Source organism: Lontra canadensis, unplaced genomic scaffold, assembly GCF_010015895.1.
Source record: "Lontra canadensis isolate GAN:19392208 unplaced genomic scaffold, GSC_riverotter_1.0 scaffold42, whole genome shotgun sequence".
NCBI classification, from domain to species: Eukaryota; Metazoa; Chordata; class Mammalia; order Carnivora; family Mustelidae; genus Lontra; species Lontra canadensis.
Genome location: NW_022631036.1, coordinates 15,848,475 through 15,875,447, shown reverse-complemented (window position 1 = coordinate 15,875,447; position 26,973 = coordinate 15,848,475). Strand labels below are relative to the sequence as shown.

Genomic DNA, 26,973 nt, shown 5'->3' with positions numbered 1-26,973 from the left:
TACTTGCTTGATTAATGGTAGCAGAAGAAGTGTGCAAGCATGGATTAGCAGTCATTGCTAACAGGGCTAAGGCAAATAGATGCAAACAGTGCCAAGCAAATTGTGTCAGGGTTCACAGGAAAATAGAATTTCCCCTTAATCTCGTTGCTTACTGCTGGAATGACTCATCTTCCAGTTGTATGTTGTTCTTAAGTTATTCAATATTTGTCTAAGTTGGACATGGGAGGGAAAACTGCTGATGAGATATACAAACCACGTCATTTGAGCTTATGACTGTTCCCGGGATAGCCCCAAGATGGCTGCCTGTGTATTCTTGCCTTTCCAATTTACTTTTGACTCTTTCACCTTTTGAATTTCTTTCAGAATGAAGCCACTTCCCAGTTCCTTTCTGCCTTCCGTGTAGACAGCTTCAGGAGGCTACTTTTTATTACTATGATGCACAAGGCTTGACCATATGCTTACTTTGTTATATTCAGATTTAGGATTGTTTACTCAGACACTAGAAATTCCAGGAACTGAACATTTTCCCTTCTCTATTCTCCCTTTTCTATTCTTGATTTTTTTTTGTTTTTCATTGAAAGAGGACAAAAAGTGGTGCCTGGGTGTCTTAGTTGTTAAGCATCTGCCTTCGGCTCGGGTCATGATCCCAGGGTCCTGTGATCAAGCCCCACATCAGGCTCCCTGCTTGGTAGGAAACCTGCTTCTCCCTCTCCCACTCCCCCGGCTCGCATTCCCTCTCTCGTTGTGTCTCTCTCTGTCAAATAAATAAATAAATAAAATTTTTAAAAAAAGAAAAAAAGAGGACAAAAAGATAACCCAGACCATTTTCTTTTGTAATTAACAATAAAAATGAGTATAGATGACAGCAAATTCTGTCTCGATGCTAGTGAGAAAATGTTAAGCTTTGATGGCTTTTGCACATACAATGTTGTTTCTGGTTTATAAACAAAAGAAATAGCTTTTTCGGCTCAGTAAAGTAATGAGTTAAGTAGGAGTCAGAAATAGAGGTTCTGTGTTTTTTATGTGGTCATTAACTTGGTTTCCCAGTGTATCTCGGTTTTCTCACAGCATTGTTTGGAGGACAGAATCAGAAGATATATGCCCATTGTAAAGCATAAAGTAGTTTCCAAGGAAGCATGACAGGCAGTCCTAGTGGAAAAGACTTGATTTATGAATCATCTGTACCTGTGTAGTGCATGGGCAATAGATCTAGTCTCAGTCCAGAGCCCTTCTGAAGGGGATGAGCTGAATGCTTTCTTTGGCCCTTGAATCAGAACACCTGGGAAAAAATGAAGTGTAGACATGCTTTTCTTACACATATGGAGGCAGGTTATTGGTATTTACAGGGATCCATCTACCCTACCACCATGTGAAGATAGGAGCAGGGACAGTTATTTTCCTTTATAGCCCAAAGAGTTATAAATAGTGATAAGCTGCTGATAAAACTTGTGCTATTATTACTATTTACCTAATGCACACATTATATGCTTTTCAAATGCTAATCAAATCATTTAATTTTATTGAGTCCTTACAGTAACCCTTTGAAGTAGGTAGGTGGCCCCACTTTTTACCAGAGGAACCTTGAGGCTCAGAACAGTGACCAAAGTTGTAAGAGGCAATAGATGGCCTGGCAGAGAAGATGCAAATCCAGATAGACTTACGGCTAGTTCACACTCCTTTAGCACATTCACAGCTCCTCTGAGAGCTTGTGCTTGTACCTGAGAAGGATAACAATAATGTGGTATCCAAAGTTACTGTTAAAGGAAACATTTTGAGTTTATTTTTTTAGGGTACACAGTGAAAAATCTATAAAGACTCTGAAAAAGAGCCTTGGACGATGCTCTGTAATTGCTTTTCTCTGGGAATTCTTTTTGAGGGCTTCAGGTTCTATGTGTCATACTAAATTTGTCTTCAAAACTTTTCTCTCCCTTATTTGAAAAGTGTCTACTTTCCGATTTTGGGGTGGGGGAGATTTTCCACTGAGTTTCAGCTCTGCATATTTTTATTTTGTTTTGGTTTGGGATCATCCAGTGAAAGGACTTAAATTTTCTGTGTGTTTGCTTCCAAGGAAGGAGGGAAGTTTGGCACAGTGTTGATGCTTTAGAGCTGGTTCCTGGTTGCTTGTAAAGCAGAGGGGATTTCCAGAACGTGTAAGCATGGATGAACTCCTTTAACTGAAAGCAGAATTAAAAAACAAAAAACAAAAAAACAAACAAAATGTGGTTAACAGCATTTCTGGGAGCCATGTTTATCGCCTTTCCTTGTGTGATGGTTCCTTTCTATTTGGGAGCAAGATTCTGCAATTAAAAATGTATTGCCTTAAAAAAAATGTATTGCCTTTTTGCCTTTCTTTTAGCCCTTCTTTGTAAGTCAGGATAGGATGGGAACAGGAAGGAGAGTGGGATTAAAAAGAATATGGCTTTTTGTTCTGCCTAAAAATTTAATTTCTAACTATTTTTAGCTGAACAAGATCTATTTCCTCAAAGCCCATGCAGGAAATAACTTTAAACTTGTGAGTAAATACCATTTTTCTGGGATATTTAGTAGATGAATCTACTTGTAAATATACTTAGCTGCTGGAGAACACACGTTGAACACAACCCAAGGTAAATGTGGACAGCAAAGGACTTTTTATTACTTGTTATAAGTGAGGAGACAGGGAGATTGCTCTAAAAGCACTACCTCCCTGTGGGGTTGCTACAGGAAGCTTTTATTCAGTGTATTGGGGGTGGGGCAGAGAGTTTACAGACAACTTGTTCAATTGCTCATGCCTGGCATGTGAATATACATTGTATATTCAAAAATGGGCAGAAAACTGCCCATAGGAGGAGATCTTAGTATTCTAATGAGCTAAAGGTAACTTCAGGTCAGCTCCCAGGAGTCCCTGCACAGGTTCTCAACTCCAGTCCAGTTCAAACCGACTGACATGTAAGGGGCTATATCAGGCCAGACACAGAAAGGGGCCATCAGGTAGAACACCTAATCAGTGTCTCCTAGGCTGGAACTGTTGATTGTGCAAAACAAAACACATTCCTTCCCTACTTGTATCCCTCCTTGTTCTCCCGTCTGTTTTTTTGTTTTGTTTTTTGTTTTTGTTTAAAAGCTTTTCTTTTTTATTTTGATACAAAAGTCTGAAGGTATACATCTTTGATACATAAATGTGAACAACCACCCACACACAAACATTTTTAAATGAAGTTTTTTTTTTCCTTAGTAGTTTTTTTTTTTTTTTAACTTAAAAAAAAATTAACATATAATGTATTCTTTGTTTCAGGGGTACAGGTCAGTGATTCATCAGTTTTACACAATTCACAGCACTACCAAAGCACATACCCTCCCCAGTGTCCATCACCCAGCCACCCCATCCCTGCCCCCACCTCAAGCAACCCTCAGTTTGTTTCCTGAGATTAAGAGTCTCTTATGGTTTGCCTCCCTCTCTGGTCCCCTCTGTTTGATAGCTTTCAGCTCTCTTAGATTTTAATCACTTCCCTTTTCATGGAGTTAACAGAATGACTGTAATTTACTTAATCAGTTTTCTATAAAAGGATATTTGGATTGTCTAAACTAAGTCTTACTATTGCGAACATACCACAGTGAATCTCCTTGCACATTTGTAATTTCGCACATACTCCAAGACAGCTGTAACAGATTTCTGCAAATTGGATTGTTAGGGCAGTGGAAATGTATCAGTTTTGATTGGCCGCCATGGAAATTTATCAGTATACATACACATTGATCAGGAAAGTATGAGAATTCTTGTTTCTCTACACCTTTGTGTTTCAGTGTCATCAAACATTTTGATTTTTGCCTCTCTGAAGTGAAAAATAGATCTCAGTATAGGATTAACTTACTTTTTTTTAATGAGTCAAGCATCTTTTCATGGGTTTCAAAACCACTTGTATTTTTTTTTCTGAAAATTTCTTGCTTCTTGCAAGAAAGAAAAATCTACTTGTAAATCTGTCTTTTAGAAAAATCTACTTGTAAATCTGTTTGCATGTATTATATTCTATTTTAATTGTTTACTTTCCTCCCAAAATGCTGGTTGCGACCTATTAAATTGATTTCATAACCCAGTACTGGGTTGTGACCTACAGTTGAAAAATACTTCATTAGCCTTCTCTATGCAGGTGAAATCTCATTAGTCTATGAGTAGTCATTTTTGGGGTAGGGAGCAGGAGAAGGAGGGATATCTCAGCCTAAATAAGGAAGAAAGACCACTTCAAGGCAAGTATGATTTCTTGATAAAAGAACTCAGAAAAGGGATTTGCATTTCTCTCCCATTGTTTGTAAATACCTTATGGGGGAGGTCAGTAGTGTTGACTGATGTGCCTTGCATCAGAGCATAGGCTTTTGAATGCAAACTGGTGTAGCCACTGTGGAAAACAGGATGGAGGTTCCTCAAAAAGTTAAAAATGAACTAACCTATGATCTAGATATCACACTACTGGGTATTTACCCAAAGAATAGAAAAACACTAATTCAGGTGGATGCATGCTCCCTTATGTTTACTGCAGCAGTACTTACAATAGCCAAGATATGGAAGTAGCTCAGTTGATGAATGGATAAAGACGATGTGGCATATATCATTATATTTTCTGCTTTAAGATATGATTTTCAAAAAATTATTATTAATACCCATGTCAAGGAGCTTTTTTCCTATTTTCTTCTAGGAGTTCATGATTTTAGGATTTACATCTAAGCCTTTAATCCAGTTTGAATTAATTTTTGTGAGTGGTATAAGATAGGGGTCAAGTTTCATTTTTTTTACATGTGAATATCCAGTGTTCCCAGCGCCATTTATTTATTTATTTATTTATAAAGATTTCTTTATTTTAGAGAGAGAGAGTGAGCAGGGAAGAAAGGGAGAGGGAGAGAGAGTCTTTAAGCAGACTCCATGCTGAGTGTGGAGCTAGACATTGGGCTGGATCTCACCACCCTGAGATCATGACCTGAGCTGAAACCAAGTGTCAGTGCTTAACCGGCTCTGGCATCCATGTACCCCTCCCAGCACCATTTATTGAAGAGGCTGTCTTTTCTCCATTGAGTATTCTTGAGCTCCTTGTTAAATATTAGTTGACTGTATATGCTTGTGTTTATTTCTGGGCTCCCCATTCTGTTTCATTGTGGTCTGTTTGTCTGTTTTTATGCCAACACCACATGGTTTTAATTACTATAGCTTTATAATATAGCTTGAAACCAGGAATTATGATGCCTTTGATGAAGTTCTAGAACCTAGGTGAGGTTCAGTGGGGTGAGGTCTGGAGCCGATGACCAAGAAAGAATTCTTTTTTTTTTTTTCCCAAGAAAGAATTCTTGAAACATCTTTGGTGCAAAATGGTGGTTTATTAAAGCACAGGGACAGGACCCGTGGGCAGAAAGAGCTGCTGCCTTGGGGATGTGAGGATTGGCTGATTATATACACAGGAGTTGGGTAGGTGAGGACAAAGGGGGTGTTCAGAAGGGCTATCAGGGTAAAGAGACTGTCAGGATATTGAAGTCCTGGTTATTATTAAGCCAAGGCCGTTTTTCCCTTTAATGAGGCACTAGCATGAAGACAATTGGGAGTTTCCTGGTGGAATGTCACATTCTTGCTATCGAGCTTCCTTGTTAGTGAGATTTGGGTTTAGAAGAAATTTAACTTTATTTACATTTCCTTCTGCCTCAGCCTCCTTCAGTTTTTATGGAGGGGAGGGTGATGTTAGGGCTTGAGGAACTGAGTTATGTGCCTCTGGAAATTGGGCTATTGATAAGGTAACTTCTTTGTTGTAAATCTCTAGGACATTTGTAAACCAAGGGAGACTCCTGTCTTGCAGGATTGTGATCTCTGCAAGTTAACTATTTGTTTTTTTTTTAGGGCAGTCAGGGGTGCCTGAGGAATGTCACACATATTCCGAGGGGAGATGGTGGAGAGGGAGGGCAAGGTGCCAGCTTTTGCCTTGTCCTCAGCCAGCCTCCTGCTCCTTCATCACCTTGTTCTTCCTTCTTCCTTGTCAGTATTTCTTTGGAGTCTTTGTGGTTCCATATAAATTTTAGGAGTGTTTTTTTTCTGTTTCTATTTTAAAAATGCACTTGGAAACTTGATAGGGATTGCATTGGATCTACAGATGTCTTTTTGATAGTGTTGACATTGTAACAATATTAATTCTTCCAATTTATCAACACAGGATACCTTTCCATTTATTTTTATCGTCTTAGATTTCTTTCATCATTTTATGAAAAGTAGACAAAGGATCTGAATAGACATTTTTCCAAAGAAAATTTGTGAATGGCCAACAGGTACATGAAAAGATACTCTGTATCACTAGTCATTGGGAAATACAAATTAAAATCACAATGAGATATCACCTCATACCAGTTAGAATGGCCATCATCAAAAAGATAAGAGATAACAAATGCTTGAGTGGATATGGAGAAAAGAAGACCCTTGTGTGCTGTTGGGGGGGGGGTTGTAAATTGGCACTGCCAGTGTGGGAAATAGTATGGAATATGGAGGTTCCTCAAAAAATTAAAAATAGAACTACCATATGATCCAGCAGTTCCAGTTCTGGGAATATATCCAAAGGAAATGAAAACACTAGCTCAAAAAGATATCTAAACCCCCATGTTCATAGCTTTACTTACAGTAGCCAACACAGGGAAACAACTTGTGTCCATTGATAGATAAATGGATAGAGAAGTTGTGGCATATATATACAATGGGAATATTATTCAATCATTAGAAAACAAGGAAATTTTACCATTTATAACAACATGGATGGACCTTGAAGGCATTATGCCAAATGAAATAAGTCTGACAAAGACAAATACTGTATGATCTCACTTATATGTGAAATCTAAATAAAGAAAACCCACCAAGCTCAAAGAAAAAGAGATCAGACTTGTGGTTACCAGAGGCAGAAGGTGGGGAGAAGGGGAATTGGAGGCAGATGGTCAAAAGATATAAACTTCCTTTTAAAAGATAAATAAGTACTAAGTACATAATACATAGCACGATGACTGTAGCTAACACTACTGTAGGATCTGTGGGAACTTATTAAGAGAGTAATCTTTAGAGTTCCCATCACAAGGAGAAAACTTTTTTCCTTTTATTGTACCTGTGTGAAATGTAAGTTAAACCTAGTGTCACAGTCATTTCACAATATATGTAAATCGAACCATCATACTGTATATCTAAAAGTTATACAGTAGTGTGTGGCACTCATTTCTCAATAAAACTGGAAAAAGCATAGGCCATAATTTATTAGTATGTACTGCCCAGGAGGAAGGAAAAACTGACATAGGTCTGGTGCCTGGGGGTTCAGGCCCACCTGAGGACTACTCCACCATCTTCAAACATGGCTGCTTTGTTGTCTTCTGGCTTCTGTGGTTCCTAGCTTGATTTTTGTTGCTCTGAGGTATAGTGGCACGCATGAGAGCATGGATTTCTAGGTTTTGAACCCCAAGTCCACCACTTACTGATTCTGTGGCCTGCTTAACTTCTCTGTGCTTTAGTTTCCTAATCTGTTCAGTTCCTAATCATTTTTAGGAGTTAGAGAGTTAACAAATGAAAAGCACTTAGAATTCTTGTTTTTCTGTACTTTGTGATCTACGTGGTACGTGGAAAACCCTATAAAAGTCTTTCTGTTTATTATTTGGCTTGGCTTTCTTTAACCTCAAAATTTGAAATTTTGTGAGAAGAGAACTAGGTGAATTTTTCATTAAGTTTTCCTTCAGTCTCATGAATCTTTTAAAGACATAGATTTTTTTTAATATTAAGAAAGTTTTTTTTTTTAAATGATTAGTTCTCATCTTTTTGTTCTGGCTTATTCCTCACTGTTGTGAGGCTTAAGTTGTCTCTACTTTCTGTCCTTTGTATCTATAATTTGTTTTCTCTTAGCAGTCTCTCTTACTTCTTTTCCTTTGCATTCTAGTAGAATTTCTCAACGTTTGTGCTGCATTTCACCAAATACATATTCTAGTAAATTACTTCTGATCTTTACTGCTTTGGAGATTTAAATTCTGCTGTTGCATCTCTCTCTCTTTTTTTTTTTTTTTTTGCATTTCTATTTTATTTTTGCCAGATCCCTTTGCATTTCTTGCAGTTCTCTCCTTAAAGCTTATTGCTCTTTTCTTCATAGATGCAACTGAGTTTGTCCTCAATAATAAACAATAATAAAATGTGTCCTCAATCCCCTGAGTTTTGTTGTTTCTGAGGGCTTCCTCCCTCTTCTTTTGCTACACCACCCATTCTGTCTGGCCATTTGACCCACTCTGGTTTTCTCTAGCGCCTGTGCACCAGTGATTCACAGATACATATACCTCCAGCCCTCACATTCTCACCAAACCCCAAATTTCCTGTTGGGCATCTTCCTGAATAACATTCTTTCAATGACAGGATGAGAGTGGTAAACTGTTTTTTATTCTTTGTAAATGTCTATTTTAATGATAGTTTAATTGCATAGAATTTAATATTTTCCCTTAACATTTTGAAGATAGTATCACAGTATCTTCTGGTCTCTATTTTAGTTATGGTTGAGACATTTGCTTCCCACCCTTTGTTTTGTTTTGTTTTGTTTTGTTTTTTTAGTTTTTTTATTTATTTAAGTAATCTCTATACCCTCTGTGGGGCTTGAACCTCATGACCCTGAGTTCAAGAGTCCCATGCTCCTCCAAGTGAGCCAGCCAGGCACCCCTTCGGTTCAAGTTTTGTTCTATAGATCATCTCTGTCCTCCTCATTGCTTTTAAAAACTTTTTTCACTTCTGTTGTTTCATTATGATGTGTGTGTATAAATGTATTAATTTTTTCCTGTTTGAGATTCACTGAGCTTCCTGAATATGAGGTTTTATATCTTAAATCACTTCTGAACAATTCTCAGCTCTTGTAGTTTTCCAAGTACTGCTTCTCCTAAAATTCTTTTAGACTTTGGTGGGACCCTTTCACTCTCCTCCATGTCTCTTACTCTTTCTTTCATATGTTTCATGTCATTGTATCTCTGAATTGCATTCTGGGTAACACATTTAGATCTGTCTTCTAATTCACTACTTCTTACCTCAGATGTGTCTGTTCTTTCTAACCATTTGTTTACAGGTTTCTTCCACCATTGTTTTCAATAATTTACAGACCACAAAATTCACCATTTTAAATGTACTGAGTAAATTTATAAACTTGTGTGGCTATCAACATGACTCAGTTTTAGAATACTTTTTTCACTCCACAAACTTTCATTATGCCCTTTGGAGGGCAATCCCTGCTCCTACCCCTAACCCCAGCAACCACTGAATTGCTGTCTGTCTCTGTAGTTTTGCCTTTACTAAAAGTTTCATATAAACAGAATCATTTAATCTGTAATTTTTTTGTCTTTAACTTAACATAGTGTTGTATATTTGTTTTTAGAATATTTTAGATTTTTTTTTAAGATTTAATTTATTTATTTGAGAGAGTGAGAGCATGAGAGGGGAGAAGGTCAGAGGGAGAAGCAGACTCCTCACAGAACTGGGAGCCTGATGTGGGACTCAGTCCCGGGACTCGGCAGTCGCTTAACCAACTGAGCCACCCAGGTGCCTAGATTTAGTTTTAAATATGTTTTTGAGTTTATGTTACAGGTGTCAGTAGTTCCTTTTCATTACTGAGTGTATTCTAATGTATTAATACCTCACGGTTTGTTTATTCACCACCTGATGGACATTTGGATTGTTTCCCATCCATTTAGTTTCTATTATTTTAAAATTTTAATTTTAGAACTTCTCTTTCAAATTTTTTTCTTCATTCTTTCATGGCCTATTTCTTTTCTTACAGGTTTGATTCTTTTTTTTTATGTTTTAAACTAAATATGAAAACTATAACTAGTTTTCATACTTAGTTTGTATTGCCTCTTAGATTTCTTTATTCTTTATCTTGAATTCTTTGGGATTTAATCCTTCTGTTGTGTCAGAGGACTCACACATGGTAGATTGTTTACCCTTGTGTTTTATGCTTTTTAAATTGATAAGTTCAGTTTTAGAAGGATGTGCTTTTCCTGGGAGAATCCCTTTATTGTCTGGATTATTGATAGTGTCTCTCTGGAGAGGTTTTCTCTTAGCTTCTGCTGTGTGTCCAAGGGATATTACTGGATCAGAACCAGTTTTGTGTTTTGTGTTTGTTGTTGTTGTTGTTTTAAGTAAGCTCTACACCCAGCGTGGGACTTGAACTCATGAGACCAAGATCAAGAGTCACATGCTCTACCGACTGAGCCGGCCAGGCGTCCCTGGTTCACAACCAGTTTTTGTGTGATTTCTTGGTGGAGCATCATGAGTTTTGTATCACATAGTTTGTCTAAATTTGTACTCCAGCCTATTTAAAACATAGGCCTGAAGTTTCTTTTTGTTCAGGGATTTGTTTTTCCCTACTTAGATCCCTGGTAGAGATAGAGAAGGTGGTGTATCATGTTTTGATGTCAGTGTTCCTATTTGTAAAGGTTCCTCTTTCATTCAGGAGTTCACTTGCAATTTTTCCCTTCATTAGGAGGTTTGATATATCTCCAGCTCCCATGGGGATATCAAAAGCCAAGCTCCTGTTTGCTAACACCCATCCCATTTCTTTTCTTCTCTTCTAGACAACATTAACATCAACCTTTATCCTTACCGCTCTGATTTTCAGATTTGGCCTCATCTCTGGCACTTGGAGATTTCTTTCTTTCTTTCTCACAAGTTCATCCATTCATAGGTAATTTTTTTTGCATTTTATATAGCCTTTTAGACTGTATTTAGACAAAGCAGGAAAGGTTTGTTTTCTTTTTGTTTTCATCTTACTGGAATCAGAAAATTCAGATAAGATTATAAGTATTTAAAAATAAGATAGTATACTATGGAAATTATAGCTATAACTACTAAGTGAAAAATATCTTCTAAAACATAGCTTGCTATTAGGTAAGTCTAAGCTTTCTAAGACTTTAGTTGTTTGATTGCAGCAGTGTTTTCTAGACTTATGATTTCATTTTTCTCTGGCTACATTAAGGCAATCATTTTAGTTTCTTTTTATTTAGGATTTATTTGTATTTCATGGTACAAGGAAGGCGCACAAAGAAATGTTGCCATTAGATGCAGAGCTGGACTTTGTATTGTGGTTCCCATGTGAAGAGCAGTGCTTGCCACCAAAATAGCTGGTATTCCCCTGTTTTTCCATATCCGCTATGACTAAAGCCAGTTGTTCTAATACTCCCTTTCTTCTGATCTTTGGAAAATATAATCTGATTGTTGTGGTGCGTTGGATATAATTAACTTGTTAAGTTCACTGTTTCTTTTATGATGTAAAGTTTTGAGGATACATTTTGTAGTCGTGTTTCCCCTTAGTTGCCATTCTAGAGTAGGATGTTAACTCAATAAAATAAATGAGAGAGATATGTTTTGAATTTCCTGGTGAGATTTGTATCACAGTCTCAGAAGTAAACTATCATAAACATAGACCATCATTCCAAAAAATGGAAGAGTTTTAACCTCCTCTAAGTGGCAAGGTGGAAAGGAAGTTTTAGCATGTCTTCAAATATCACCTGTTGAGAAAAAACAGTTGCTTAACCTCTTTGCCTTTTCATCCATAGTGTAGGAAGAGTAGTAAATAGCAGAGTCAATTTTTACTGCTATGTATGTTTTGAGAGTCACTTAAAATTATGAGATCAGCTCTGTGACGGCAAGTGCTGGGGTCACCTCTAGAATTCATGTGTCGTGTAAAGCATAAGCTGTTCCATTCTTTTATTTCTCTTTTGCTGCACATATTTGGATCATTTTGCTACTCATTTGTGATTAGGTAACAACTACAAAACAACAAATATCAGTTCTGCTTCTTTGTTCCTAGTAAGTTGAATAAGATAGGCAATGTAAGACTTTTGATTAGCTGTTTCAGAATTGTTTTAAATTTATTTACTCTTTCCCATATGGTAATAAAAAACAAGAACTGGCTTTTTAAAATTTAAACTTAAAACATAATACACAAAGACTTTATACTTATTCTTTGAGCTTTCAGATTGCCTAGTTGTTAATCCTCAAACGTGCAAAGTTCTGTGGTGTTTGGCTAAGGGCCTTGGCAGTTTTTTCCTCTGCCTAAAAGGCTCTTCCCCAGAAGCATGAGTGACTCCTTCACTTCGTTCAAGTCTTTGTTTAAATGTCACCTCGTTAGAAAGGCCTTTTCTTTTCACCATATCTTAGAGAGGGGCCAGGAAGAGTGGTGCTAACACCATAACCCAATTAATTTTTCATCAAGGCACTTTTTTTCTGTACCTAAAATTAAATATGTAGTTGTTATCTTGGTTTTGTTTCCTCTACTAATACGTAAATTATTTTAAAGAGAGGGAGAGAGCAAGTGCAGGCAGAGGGATAAGCAGTCAGAAGGAGGAAGCAGGCTCCCCACTGAGCAAGGAGCCAGATGTGTGGGACTCAATCCCAGGACACTGGGATCACGACCTGAGCTGAAGGCAGATGCTTAACTGACTGAGCCACCCAGTCGTCCTTAATATGTAAATTTCTTGAGCTCGATGAAGTTGTTCACAGTTCAATTCCTAGGAGTAAGAACATTATTTGGCACAGAGTAGGTGTTTAATTAAAATCTATTGCTTGACTAAGTGAATGTATTACAAACTTGTGGTCTATGGGTGGAACATATCTATATATTTTTGTTTGAGGATCCATCTTTGTATTTTACTCTTTTAAAAAATTATTTGATAATACTTCAGAATTTGAGGTTTGTTATTTTCCTTGAAAATTTTTAACTCTGAAACCCGGGTATTAACTTTTGTGTGGCAGCAATTAGCTGAATTAAGAACTGGGCTACTCCCTCTATAAGGGACCTACATTCTCTAGTTTGTTAGTCTTTAAGATCTTTTTCTATAGAATCTTGGACAATGAGACTTACACCATTTGTTATTTATCATTTTCCCTGCTCTGAGGGAGCATTTTGGTCCCTTTTACTTACTTATGTCACCTGCCTAATCCCTGTAGGCATTTGAGTTAACAAACTCTGTTGCAATCATGGTATTTATAATTCCTGTGCGATAACACTTTTCAGATTTAAATTTAAAAGTATAAAATGGGTAAAGACAATAGAAGTTGTGACTTATGGAATTTTTAAAATTCAACTGTACATTGAATTTATAAAACCTATATGTTATAAAAATGAAGAATTTCCTTTAGGCCAATGAGCACTTGAGAAAAAGCTCCACATCATTAGTCATTTGGGAAGCATACATCAAAACCACAATGAGGTACCGTTTGACACCCACAAGCATGACTGTAATAAAAAACACATGGAATAACAGGTATTGGTGAGGCTGTGGAGAAATTGGAAGCCTTATACATTGCATTTGGAAATGTAAAATGATGCAGCTACTTTGGAAAATAGTCTGGTAGGTCCTTGAAAAGTTGAACTTAGAATTACTGTTATTACATATTGTAACTCATGACAGTTTCCCATGTAAAACTTGTACACAAATATTCATAGCAGCATTTAGTCATAATAGCCAAAAAGTGGAAATAATCCAAATGTCCATCAACTAATGAATGGGTAAATAAAAGGTGGTATAGCCATACAATGGAATATTATTTAGCAATAAAAAAGAGTGGAATACTCGTTTATGTTATAATGTTAACAAACCTTGAAAACATTATGTTGAGTGAAAGACGTCAATCACAAAAGACCACATGTTTCTGTAATTTGGTTTATATGATATGTCCAGAATAAGTGAATCTATAGAGACAGAAGATAGTTTAGTGATTGCTATGTGGTAAGGTAGAGAAATGGAGATTGACTGCTAATGAGTATGGAGTATCTAGTAGGAAAGCCAGAATATCCTAAAATTAGATTGTGGTAATGTGGCACAACCTGTAAACTGTATTCTTCAAATGAGTGAATTGTATGGTATGTGAATTATATATCAATAAATTTTTTTTCCAAAAGAACTTCTTTTGTTAATCCAAGATTGGTGGATTTTCATTGCCCAGATCATTAGTCAGTCTGTAATCAAATACAACCTAGCAGCGGTGCTAGAAAGAAATACTTATTTAAATTTACCCTCCATTAAAACAGTTACGCTTGCAGATTTATATTGCCCTTTGTGTAGTTAGTATGCTATCACAGTAGGTCAGCTCTTTCTCTGTCATTCGTTATCAGCATGATCTACTCAGTGGCTTTTGAAAAAAATATTTTATTTATTTATTTATTTGAAAGAGAGAAAGAAAGGGAGAGAGGGTGTGCGTGGCTGCAAGTGCAGGGAAGGAGAGGGACAAGCAGACTGCGAAATGCAAGCATGCATATGGATCAGTGCTTATTTAATTAAATTAATTTTAAAGATTTTATTTATTTGTCAGAAAGAAAGAGCGGGAGTGAGAGCACAGCAGGGGGAGCAGCAGGCTCTTTATCTACTGATGGACACTAAGGTTGTTTCCATGTCTCGGCTATTGTAAATAGTGCTGCAGTAAACGGATGCATGTATCATTTTGAAATTCAGGTTTTTGTTTTCTTTCCGGGTGAATACCCAGAAGTGGAATTACTAGATCACAATATTTCTATTTTTAATTTTTTGAGTCACCTCCATACTCCTTTCCATAGTGGCTGCAGCAATTTACATTCCCACCAACATTACATGAGTGTTCCCTTTTATTCACATCCTCACCAACATTTGTGATTTCTTGGGTTTTTTTTTTCTTTTTGTTTTGTTTTTTTGATACTAGCCATTCTGACAGGCCGGAGGTGATACCTCACTGTGGTTTTGATTTACAGTTCCCTGATAATTAGTGATACAGAGCATCTTTTTATGTGTCTGTTGGCAATTTGTATGTCTTCTTTGGGAAAATATTTATTCAGGTTCTCTTCCCATTTTTAAATTGGATTGTTGTTTTGGTGTTGAGTGATATGAGTCCACTTTATGTTTTGATCAATGGTTTTTTTTTTAAGATTTTATTTATTAGAGAGAGCAGGAGCAGGAGTCTCCCTTTTTATTTTTTATAATGCTCCTTTTCTTGAAATCCATTTTGTCTAACATTAATGTCACTGCAACTATCTTTTTTATTTATCTTTATTCCTAACTTTCCAAAAGTGGGAACAATTCCTTTATTATCTTTAAAGGATTTTATTTATTTATTTGAGACAGGGAGAGAGAGAGAGAGAGAGAGAGTGCGCGCGAGCTAGCTCACGCACAAGTGGGGAATAGGATCAGAGGGAGAAGGAGAAGCAGACTTCCCACTGAGCAGGGAGCCCAAGGCAGTCCTCAGTCCCAGGACCAGGACCAGGACCTGAGTGGAATGAAGGCAGATGCTTAACCTACTGAGTCACCTAGGTGCCTCTGTCACTGCAACCTTCTTAAGCTTACTGATACATGATATTTTCCCCCTACTTTTTATTTTGAGTGTATCCATATCTTCATATTTATATTATATCTGTTATAAATAACATTTTTGATAGGGTTGAATTTAAATATTTTTATTCTGTAATTTATTTCCTGTTTATCCAAAAAACTTTTTATCCTTTTGTCCTTCCTTTCATATTCTTTTGGGCTAATTCATTTTATTCTTCTATTCACTTTTTATCTATACCTTTTCTGCATTATTTTTTAAATGTATGACTTGGGATGACAAAACCCTTAACTTACTCTAATTGACTTAGAATTTAGATCGTAGCATTTTACATAAAATGTAGGTACCTAGCAAAAAAAAAAAAAAAAGAAGAAGAAGAAGTAGGTAACTAGCAGCAGAATTCCATTTACCACTTCTTGTCATTTGTGCTGTTGTTGTTACACATACCCCATCTGCGTGTTTTATTTACCTATGATTTATTCTACTTTGTGTTTCTTTGTATTCACCCACCCTGCTTTGTGTTTTCTCTGCTTCTTGGGTCTGTAAGTTACATTTGTCACCAAATTTGGGGGACGTTTTGGCCTTTTATTCAAGTATTTTTTTCTACTCTCTCTTTTCTATCCTCTCCTTCTAGACTGTAATTACTCACATGTGAGTCTGTTTGACATTATTGCAGAGGTAGGTTACCAAGGCTTTATCTTTTTTTTTCAATCTTTTTTTCTTCAGATTGTATAATTTCTATTGCTTTGTGATTCATGTTCAGTGATTCTTACTTCTGAGATCCCTAATCTATTAATGTCCGTCTTGTGAATATTTTATTTCACATACGTGCTTTGGGTTCTAGAGTGTTCATTTTTATGGTTTACATTTTTCTGTTTTCCCTTCTTTGATTTCATTATAACTGTATTTTCCTTTAAATTCTTGAATATATTTAGAAGAGCTAGTTACTTTAAAGTTCTTGCCTGCCATTGGGGAGGGTGTGTGCTATGGTGAGTGCTGTGAAATGTGTAAGCCTGATGATTCACAGATGTGTACCCCTAGGGCAAATAATACATTATATGTTAAATTTTTAAAAAAAAAGTTCTTGCCTGCTGACTAGTATCCAGACCTTATTGATTTCTGTTCACTTCTTTTTCTCTTGACCATGGTCATATTTTCCTAATTCTTCTAGAATATTTAAAAAATATTCTTAATTCACTTGAGAGAGAGAGAGCTCAAGCACATGGGCAGCTATGGAGGGTAGAGGCAGAGGCAGAGGGAGAAGCAAAACTCCCTGAACAGGGGGCCCGACGTGGGGCTCAATTCCAGGTCTCAGAGATCATGACCTGAGCTGAAGGCAGATACTTAAGCATCTAAGCCACCCAGGTGCCCCTGTTTATTAATCTTTTAATTGTATATTGGACATTGTGGGGAACACAATGCAAAGGCTAAAGATTCTGTTATCTTTTCCCAGAGGTTACTAATTTTTTGCTTTGCCAGGGTGTTATAGTTGGTTAGACTGACTACAAACTGTGTCATCTTTGTAATGGATAGTAACTGAAATCTCTGCTCAAGTCTTTTAAGTGTTTCATTGGTTGCTTTTCCTGGGCCCATGGAGTCTTCTCCATGTATGTACAAATAAGAGTTAGCCAAGGATTTGGGCAGAATTATGCAGACTTTTGTGATTCCCTCCTTTGTAGCATCCACTTTCTCACTTTCCAGCCTCTCTGACATACCTAAATGCTGTCTTCTGATTTCTCAAACCAGTAAGTCTGCAGTTTTCTGCTTGATTTCCAGCCACCTCTGCCAACCATTCTAACTGGAGAGTCCCCTTTGGGAAAAAGCCATATACAGGCACATTTCACCAGGCGTGGTGCCTTTCTTTTTTGGTCATCCACAGGTAGACAACAAACCACCCAAATACAGTGGGTTTAAACAGAAACGCTTACTATTTTTATTATCTCATAGTTCTTGAGTTTGACTAGACTCTAGTTGTGTGGCTCTTGCTAGGGTATTCTACCATTCTAATTAAAAGGGGGCTGAGGTCTTGAATTCTTCATCATTCTCATGGGTTTGATGGTTGATGCTGGCTATTGGATGGGACTCAGTTGGACTATCAGGGAGCCACACTGTCTTTCAACTTTTGCATTCCATTGAAGTTCTGCATGCTTTTGGTCATTCTCTAATACCTTCAAATAGTTGTTTTTCCATATAGAATTTATGTTATGTGATAGTCCAGTACAGACTACACTATCATTATCAGTGATGAAACTCCCACTTCTCCTTTTCTTTCCTCCCTAGTACACATCACACTTGACATTTAAAATAATTTATTAACTGATTTATTTGGTTTATTTTGTATCTTCTTCCACTAAAATGCAGGCTCCATTAGAGTTTTGTCTCTTTAGTAATTGCTGGGCACATAGTAGATGCCCCACAAATATTTGTTGACTATTTCAACTCCTCAAAGTAGCTAAAAGTAAACGAAATAGTCTTGATGACCAAAGAGGGGCTATTATAGAGCCTTGTTCTTTCCACACTGTTGCACTGGTAGGCTAGCATATTTGAGGTTTACATCTCCTTGGCTTAAGAGCAGGTTATAGATTCTGACATTTCATTTTCATCATGAATGCCATGTGAGTCAGTTTAGCAGGCGAGAGCTGGTTATGATCAAATGCAATTAGCATGTGGAAGTGCTGTATGAAGTGTGAAGAAGCATTTCAGATAATTTCATGCAGTTTCATCTCATAGTCTGGTCTTTTCAGATTTCATTTCAAAGTTATTTTTGAGTTTGTATTTTTAAGGGATTTTTAACTTACCAGAACAATAATAAAAGTCATAACAATGAGTTTATAATAAAGTCCTTGCTAAATTCTTATTAATATTTTGTCTGGCTTTTCTTTTTTAGGAACTCAAGAGATTTCAGAACTTCATAAAATGCTGTCCTCCTTTTGATATCGTCATTGATGGGCTCAATGTTGCCAAAACATTTCCTAAAGCTCGTGAATCTCAAGTTGTAAGTACAGGTTTTATATTGTTATTCCAAATCTCTAGGAATATTTATTGTACTTATTTGTGATCTTCCTTGGGTTTCTTAATTCCCCATTTTTCCTTCCTCCAAAAATAAGCTCCAGAAGTTGTCACAGCAACTAACTTAAGAATCACTGTTTTCGTCTCTGGCAAGTAAGTGGCTCTTCTAGACTGGCCAAGAGTGATTAAAAAGTCCACGTAATAGGGGAACTTGGGTGGCTCAGTTCGTTAAGTGTCTGACTCTTGATTGCAGCTCAGGACTTGATCTCAGGGTCATGAGTTCCAAGTTCTGTGTTGGGCTCCATGCTGGGTGTAGAGCCTTCTTAAAAAAAAGTCCACTTAATAAAGGGTCATTTCAGACCTTTTCCATATATAATTTTTAACTGACCTTTTTCTATATCTGCATTTCTTCTTTGGCTTACTCTATCATTTCTCTGTGTTACATTGTCTGTTTGATGTTTATCAACATAAACTATCAAGAGATATTAATATATTTGTTTTTTCCAAACATTGTGTAGTCATAAATGAATCTAAATAGTTCTTTTTTTTGTAAGGTAATCATTTGTTCTATTAGTTTATAAGTGTCACAGTTTTTCATAGCAGTAGTGAGCAATTATTTTGACCCCTTTTTATAGATTAGATTATTAGAAAAGTAAAATGAATTTTGTATAGCAAATCCTTAGAAAGTAGTCATAACATCGAAGTTCAACTGTAGAGAGCTCCTGGGTTTCAAGCTTGTGGTTCTCTCTCTCTCTCTCTCTCTTTTTTTTTTTTTTTTCAAGATTTATTTATTTATTTGAGATAGAGCAGGGAGAGGGGCAGAGGGGGAGTATCTCCAGCACACTCCCCGCTGAGCACAGAGCCCAACGTGGGACTCAGTCCCACAACCCTGAGATCATGACCTGAGCTAAAATCAAGATTCAGATGATTAACTGATTGAGCCACCCAGGCACCACCAAGTTTATGGTTCTTACTGTTCGCAATTTTTCGCCATTCATCTGTAGTTAATCAGTGTTATTTCTTAAAAATTGCTGCCAACTTAAAAGCTGTTTCTCAGAGATGCGACTAGTCCATTTTGACCATTTTTACTCAGAAAAGCTTATAAGTACACAAAGTACAAGGTCGATTTAAAGAAGTTTCTTATATGCCTTTCTTTTATGTTGGTGCATCCATTTTTGTGGTCAAGTATGTTCTTTTCAATCCTTTTTTTAAAAAAAAAAACATAAAAGCAAGTTGAAAATATTTTGTCTTTTAGGTACTTGAAGGGATCTTTGAGGCAGTAATTTTGACAAGGGCAAAATCAGAAAATGAAACATAAAATTACTATCTCTAATGTATGATGGAGCTCAGACTCAGAAGGGCTCATTCTAAAAAGTTCCTCCACTAATCTGTGAGAAGTAAAGTTTTGTATTTGTTTACCTTTTGTTTGACTTTCAGCTTCACATAAAGTATTAAAAATTGACTTCCCTAAATTGGGTGAACATTTTTGGGGAAAGTAGCACTTTGAAAATGATGTAGTAGATACATTCCCTTGCATTATGTGAGAAAAATTTGCACATTTGGAAAGATCGTAGCAGATTGTGACAAACTAAGAGGAAAAGAACAAATAATTGACCAGTGAGATCATAGGCATCTGTCACTGCTTTTAGTTTTTACTCTCAAAATAATTTAATGTGAGCAACACTTTATGTGACAGGTAATTGGTATTACTCAGCTCTTCAAAGTCCCATTATCTTGTGACAGTTCCACTGACATTATGTTTGGAAAACCACAGCTCAGAGGCTCAGCTTAGAGATGCCACCTGAATAAGGAAGAAGGAAAACATCTCCTTCTCAAGCTTTTTCCTCAAATCTCTGAAGCTAGAGATTGGTAAAAATAAAGATATATCATATTTTTCATAGTCTGCTCTCTCTCCTTTTTTTTTTTTTTTTTTTTGATAAATCTATTGTTAGGCCCTTTTGTGGCTTATTTTTATTCTTTAACACTTTCTAGCTTGTCAGAACTAGCTTCCCAGTTTTTCTGTTAATCTTTTAAAGAGGATTTTAGTTTAGCAGTTAAGAATAAGGATTCTAGGGGTGCCTGGCTGGTTCAGTAAGTTAAGTATCCAACTCTTTTTTTTTTTTTTTTTGAGATGTTTTTATTTATTCAAGAGAGAGCGAGAGAGGTCACAGAGGGGGAGAGAGAGAGAGAAGCAGACACACCACTGAGCAGAGAACCCAATGCAAGACTTGATCCCAGGACCCTGAGACCATGACCTTAGCCAAAAGCCTAACTGACTGAGCCATCCAGGGGCTCCGAGTACCCGACTCTTCATTTCTGATCAGGTCATGATCTCAGGGTTGTGAGATCCAGCCCCATGCCAGCTCTGTGCTGTTCGTGGAGCCTTCTCTCTCCCTCTGCCTCTCCACCCCCACCTCCCCACCCTTGCTTGATCGCTTTCTCTCTCAAAAGGAAAAAAAAAAAAAAAAAATAAGGATTCTGGAGTCAGACTTTTTGAATTCCAGTCCTGGGTCTTCCACTTTTAAGAGTGTTCATGGTTTGAGCAAATTGCTTAACCTCTCTGTGCCTTAGTTTTACAGTGTAAAATTGAGAGAACAATAGTACTTATCTCACAAGGGTGTTGTAAAGAATAAATGAGTTAATATATGTAAGCATTTTGCATGTTGTAAATATCTAATAGGTATAACTGTTATTGTGATTACTATTCAGATAAATTTCCTAACTGGAACTGTAATTCTTGCTGTCAGTAGACCCTTATTTGGTAGTTTTTTCCTGTCAGGTCACCTATTCAATAGAATTAAAAGAGAATACAAAGCTCTACCCTTATTAGACTCAATCTAGGTAAGATACTCAAATAATAATTGAGAAATGAAGCCAGTATCATCAAAAACTTAAGAAAAAGTTTAAATATGATTTTAAGAAATTTTATTTTCCTTTGATTATAAAAGTAAGGCACATAGAAAATTTGGAAATTACAGTAAAGAAAATCATATACAACTTTATCATGGAACAATAACCACTGTCAGTGTTTTATTTCTTGCAGTATTTTCCCATTTTCTTACCTAGTCGAGCTTCAACTTTGTAAATAATTGTATATCTACTTTTTAATTCACAGTTGTTGAAAGCTCTCAGTAAAAATGAAATTATATAAGAAGTAGAAGAAAACATGTACTTTTAAAAATATTTGAGATGGGGTGCCTGGGTGGCTCAGTGGGTTAAATAAAGCCTCTGTCTTCAGCTCAGGTCGTGGTCTCAGGGTCCTGGAATCGAGCCCCATGTCGGACTCTCTGCTTAGCGGGAAGCCTGCTTCCCTCTCACTCTCTGTCTGCCTCTCTGCCTGCTTGTGATCTCTGTCTAATAAAAGTCAAATAAATGGATAAACTTAAAAAAAATTTGAGATAGAAGCACCTTCAAAGCGTATACAAAGTATAGGAGTCCTAATGGGAAGAATAGAGAAATTTACTAGACACAAAAAAATACTGTAAACATTGTTCAAAGATAACAACAAGGAGAAAAAATTGTTTATAGCACATGTGGCAAAGGGCTAATTTTCTTTTTTTTTTTTTTTCTTAAAGATTTTTTATTTATTTATTTGACAGAGATCACAAGTAGGCAGAGAGGCAGTCAGAGAGAGAGAGAGAGGGAAGCAGGCTCTCTGCTGAGCAGAGAGCCCAATGCAGGGCTCGATCCCAGGACCCTGGGATCATGACCTGAGCTGAAGGCAGAGGCTTTAACCCACTGAGCCACCCAGGCGAAAGGCTAATTTTCTGACACTACCATTGTCTCTTATAAGCCATAAGAAAAAGGTGAACCATCCAGTAGATTCGTGTTTATAGATGCGCAAATAAAAAATATTTATCTTCCAGATTGGCAGACTTTAAAAAGTTGTTAGCATCCAATATTTTGAATGGTTCGGAAAGGTAGGGAGAAGAGTATCAGTACAGTATTTTGGGTAGGTGATTTGACAACTTTGAATACCTAAAATGTTGAAATATTCCTTGTAGGAACTGATGTAGTCACACAAACACATAAAGTTATATTTCCAAGTATGTTAGTTAACCATTGTTTGTAGACAGAAAAGTCTAATCAACCTAAATATATATCAGTCTAGGTCCTGATATATATTGAAACATCCATTTTATTTATTTTTTCGTTTTAATTCCAGTATAGTTAACATACAGTGTTAAATTAGTTTTAAGTGTATAATGTACTGATTGAACAATTCTATACATTACTCAATGCTCATCATGATAAGTGTACTCTTAATCCCCTTCACCTCATTCACCCATCCCCCCATCCACCTCCCCTCTGATAACCATCAATTTGTTCTCTTGAAATATCTATTTTAAATGAATGAGGTAGATTTGTATGTGCTGATATAGAATAATAGCCAAATTAGTAAGAGAAGCAATTTGAAGAATAAAAGCTTATATGGCTCCACTTATGTTAAAACAAAATAAAGGATTATCTGTATAAACGTTCATTAGATAACTTTGTATATGCCCAGAAATTTTCTAGAAAGTACCCATAAAATCTTAACAGTAAAAAACTTTTGGAGGTGGAGATAGTATATAAGAAAATGAGAGGATTTCAGTTTTTCATTTGTTTTTTTTTTTTTTCAATTTACAACGAGTATGTATTACTTTAAAATAAAGAGAAAACCACCATCAGGAAAAGAAAAAAGTGATGAGGTATTCTTGGTAAATATTCTAAAATATCTATATAATCCTTTGTATCTTATGGATGTACCATAGCTCTTTAACCATTTCGCTGTTGATGGGCATATCAGATTGTTTTCCGTTTTTCAGTCCAGTAAATAATGTTTGGGACATCTCTGTGCAGCTTTCAGATGATTTCTTTAAAATAGATTCTCAGAAATGGAAGTCAAAGAGTGTGGATATTTTAAGGCCTCAGTACATATTGCCAAATTGCTTTCCAAAATGATTGTAGCAATTTACACTCCTGCAAAGCCTCCAAATTGAAGTTTCTTCAAGGTTGCTTATTACATGATTGCTGCAACTATTGAGCTACATTTGTGCTGTGAATCTGTTACGTGAAAAGAGCTGGACAGTCCCCCACCCCCATTTTTTAGATTTCAAACATTTCTTAACAAAATTAAATAGTCCAGAAAGATAATATTCTTGGCTTATCAAGATATTCTTGATATGTCCTCTTTATTTCCATCTCTTACTATAGTCACCTGTATGTAGGAGTAAAGGAAATACTAGGAATCCTATTTCTGTGTGCCTTAAGCTTTTTCATCTTTGCGTGATGAAGTTTCTGGATTTTTTCTGTGGCATAATGCAGAGATCATTTATGTTCTTGCCATGAACTCTATGTATAAATCATTACAAATTCTTGGTCTTTTTCCATTAATTGCTAATTATGAATCTTAACAGTGTTCTCCATAAGTCAGCTCATAGATAAGAAAAGACCATTTTTACCTTCGTTATTGAGGGATTGCATATCTTGGTCTCAGAGCGTATAGCTTAGGAGTGACAGAGGTCAAGGAGCTAAAAATAAGTTCTTAGGAATTATTCTTTCAATTTTCATATCTTTCTTGTATTTTAATTTTCTAAAACCAGATTATGTCTTATATAGGTTGTCAGCAGAACCTTGCCAGTTGCCATGAGGAGTTGAGACTTATTGGCAGTTGGCATTGCATGGGTACGTGTACATTTAGCTGTACGGACATAATGTAGGTCTGTCTATCCGCTTGTGACCTCAGTTGAGTGAGTTCAATTGGCAGCTTTACACAGTTTAATATTAACATTAATCTGAACTTTAAATATTTCCTGAAGGTTTTCTAACATTGAAGTAAAAGGTAATGGTAATTGACATGTTTTTTGGAATGAGGTACAGAATTTTGAAGCAAGGAGAGGTTGTTACAACTGATTTTTGCATTTTAAAAAGCTGTCACTCAGGCAACAAACTTCTGTCTGGCAAAACTTTCCCATAGACATTCAAGTCGATTACCTTACTTGGTAAATAAGAAAAAAAAATTGTTTACAACACATGTAACAAAGGCAGAATAGCAAAATTCATTGAAAGAAAAGCAGTAATCAATGTGGAATACAGATAATACCCCATTATTCTCCAGTCTTTGTTGTTGGTCCTAAAAGTGATCCAAGAAGTAAAGATGAAGAACACAGTTTCTAAGGAGAATGGTATGTAATTTATCACCATGAGACTATACAGAGCTGTTATGGCCAAAAGTGAGTCAAAAGAGCATTTAACTTAGATGTGAAGGTTTGTATTTAAATGTTACTTGTGAATCTGAAAGAAGAATATGGTATGGAAAAGTATGGGTTAATATATGATTTTGTTGTTTACTGAAGAAGAAAAATTTTTTCCTGAGAAGTTATTACTAAATAAATATTTAAGCTGTGCTTTATCCTTCAGTTGCTGGTGTCTTAATATAATTGCAGGATATACTAAATGAAAATGGAGCTGTGAAGTCCCTGTTTAGATTTTACTTTGGGCATAATTTAGGGTCTTGATCAAGTCCTACCTCAATTCTTTCGTATCTGCATTAGTTTTCTTTTTCTTTTATTGAGATATAATTAATAATTTCAGCCTTTTAAAGTGTACAATCCAGGCGTGCCTGGGTACCTTGGTCCTTTAAGCATCTGACTCTTGATCTCAGCTCAGGTCTTGACCTCGGAGTCGTGAGTTCAAACCCCACCTTGGGCTCCACCCTGGCATGGAGCCTATTTTAAAAAAATAAAATAAAATAAAATAAAACAATAAAAATAAATAAAAATAAAAAATATGTATAAAGTGTACAGTCCAACTGCTTCTTGGCTTTTTGGTTAAGATCAAGTGTAAAATGTACAATCCAGTGGTTTTTTAGTATATTCAACAAAGTTTTGCAACCATTACCACTGTCTAATTCCAGAATATTTTCATTCCCCAAAGTAACACCATAGCCATTAGTCACTTCCAGTTTCTTCTTCCCCTTTGTCCCATGGCAACTACTAATCTGCTTTCTGTCTTTATGCATTTGCCTATTCTGGACATTTCATATTTTCACTTAGCATAATGTTTCCAAAGTTTATCTGTTTATAACATGAATCACTATTTTATTCTTTTTTATTGCAAAATAATATTCCTTTGAATAGATAGGTCACGTTTTATTTATCTATTTATAGTTTGTAGACATTTGGGTTATTTCTCCTCTTTGGCTATTGAGAATAATGTTGCTGGGAACATTTCACATACAGGCGTTTGTGTGGATGTGTTTGCTTTCTTTTTTTTAAGTTGCTCAGAGAACTCTATTGACACTGAGGAATTACCTTCCTGAATGGCACCCCAAGGCATGGGTATAGATTAAATCACCTTTTAGGGTTACAGCCTTTTAGAAAGGTTAGTCTTGATTCAAAGTCCAGCTCTAGAAAAGCAGATCATTTTAGAGAAAATAAAATAGCTGAATCTAGCCAACAAACTGAATATTTAGTGAACTACCCCTTTTAAAGAGAAATTTTAATTTTATTTGATGGTTTTTCATCATGATGCATATACTCTTTAATATCCATCACCTAGTTCACCCACTGCCCTCATTTCCCTTCTGGTAGCCATCAGTTTGTTCTCTGTCATTAAGAGTCTGTTTCTTGATTTGTCTTTCTCTATTTTTTTCCTCTGCTCATTTGTTTTGTTTCTTAAATTCCAAAAATGAGTGAAATTGTAAGTATTTATTTTCCTCTGACTGGCTTATTTTGCTTAGCATTATACACTCTAGCTCTATTGATGTTGTTGCAAATGACAATGTTCTTTTTATGGCTGAATAATATTCCATTGCGCGCACACACACACACACACACACACACACACACAGAGCCCACATCTTCTCTATTCATTCATCTATTGATGGAGATGGACACAGACTACTTCCATAGTTTGGCTATTATAAATAATGCTGCAGTGTACACAGGGGTGCATGTATCCCCTTGAATTAGTGTTATTGTATTTTGGGAGTGAATACCCAGTAGTGCGATCACTGGTTTGTAGGGTAGTTCTGTTTTTAATTTTTGAGGAACATCCATACTGTTTTCCACAATGGCCATGCCAGTTTGCATTCTCACCCATAATGTGAGAGGGTTCCTTTTCTCTACATCCTTGCCAACACATGTCATTTTTTGTGTTTTTTATTTTTGCCATTCTCACAGTTATGAGGTAATATCTCATGGTAATTTTGATTTGCATTTTTCTGATGATCACTGGTTATGAGCATGTTTTCATGTGTCTGTTGGCCACCTGTGTGTATTCTTTAGAGAAATGTCTGTTCATGTCTTCTGCCCATTTTTTAATTGGATGATTTGGTTTTGGATATTCAGTTGTATCAGTTCTTTATATATTTTAGATAGTAACCCTTTATGGGATATGTTGTTTGCAAATGTCTTTTCCCATTCAGTAGGTTGCCTTTTCATTTTGTTAACTGTTTCCTCCACTGTGCAGAATCTTTTTATTTCAATATAGTCCCAATAGTTTATTGTTGCTTTTATTTCCCTTGCCTCAGGAGACCTATCTAGAAAAATGTTCTATGGCCAATGTGAGAGCAATTACTGCCTGTGCTCTCTTTAAGGATTTTTATGGTTTCAGGTCTCACATTTAGGTCTTTAATCCATTTTGACTTTATTTCTGTGTATGGTATAAGAAAGTAGTCCAGTTTC

At 36.1% G+C, this 26,973-nt stretch overlaps 1 protein-coding gene across 1 annotated transcript in view; it reads left to right on the top strand.

Moving 5' to 3' along the window:
• The window catches only part of PRORP (protein only RNase P catalytic subunit), a 143,968-nt gene that overhangs the window by 28,958 nt on the left and 88,037 nt on the right, over nt 1–26,973 (top strand). The window contains exon 5 of the mRNA XM_032871277.1: nt 18,183–18,290. Coding sequence (XP_032727168.1) covers nt 18,183–18,290 — 108 coding nt within the window. The remainder of the gene's footprint in view (nt 1–18,182; nt 18,291–26,973) is intronic.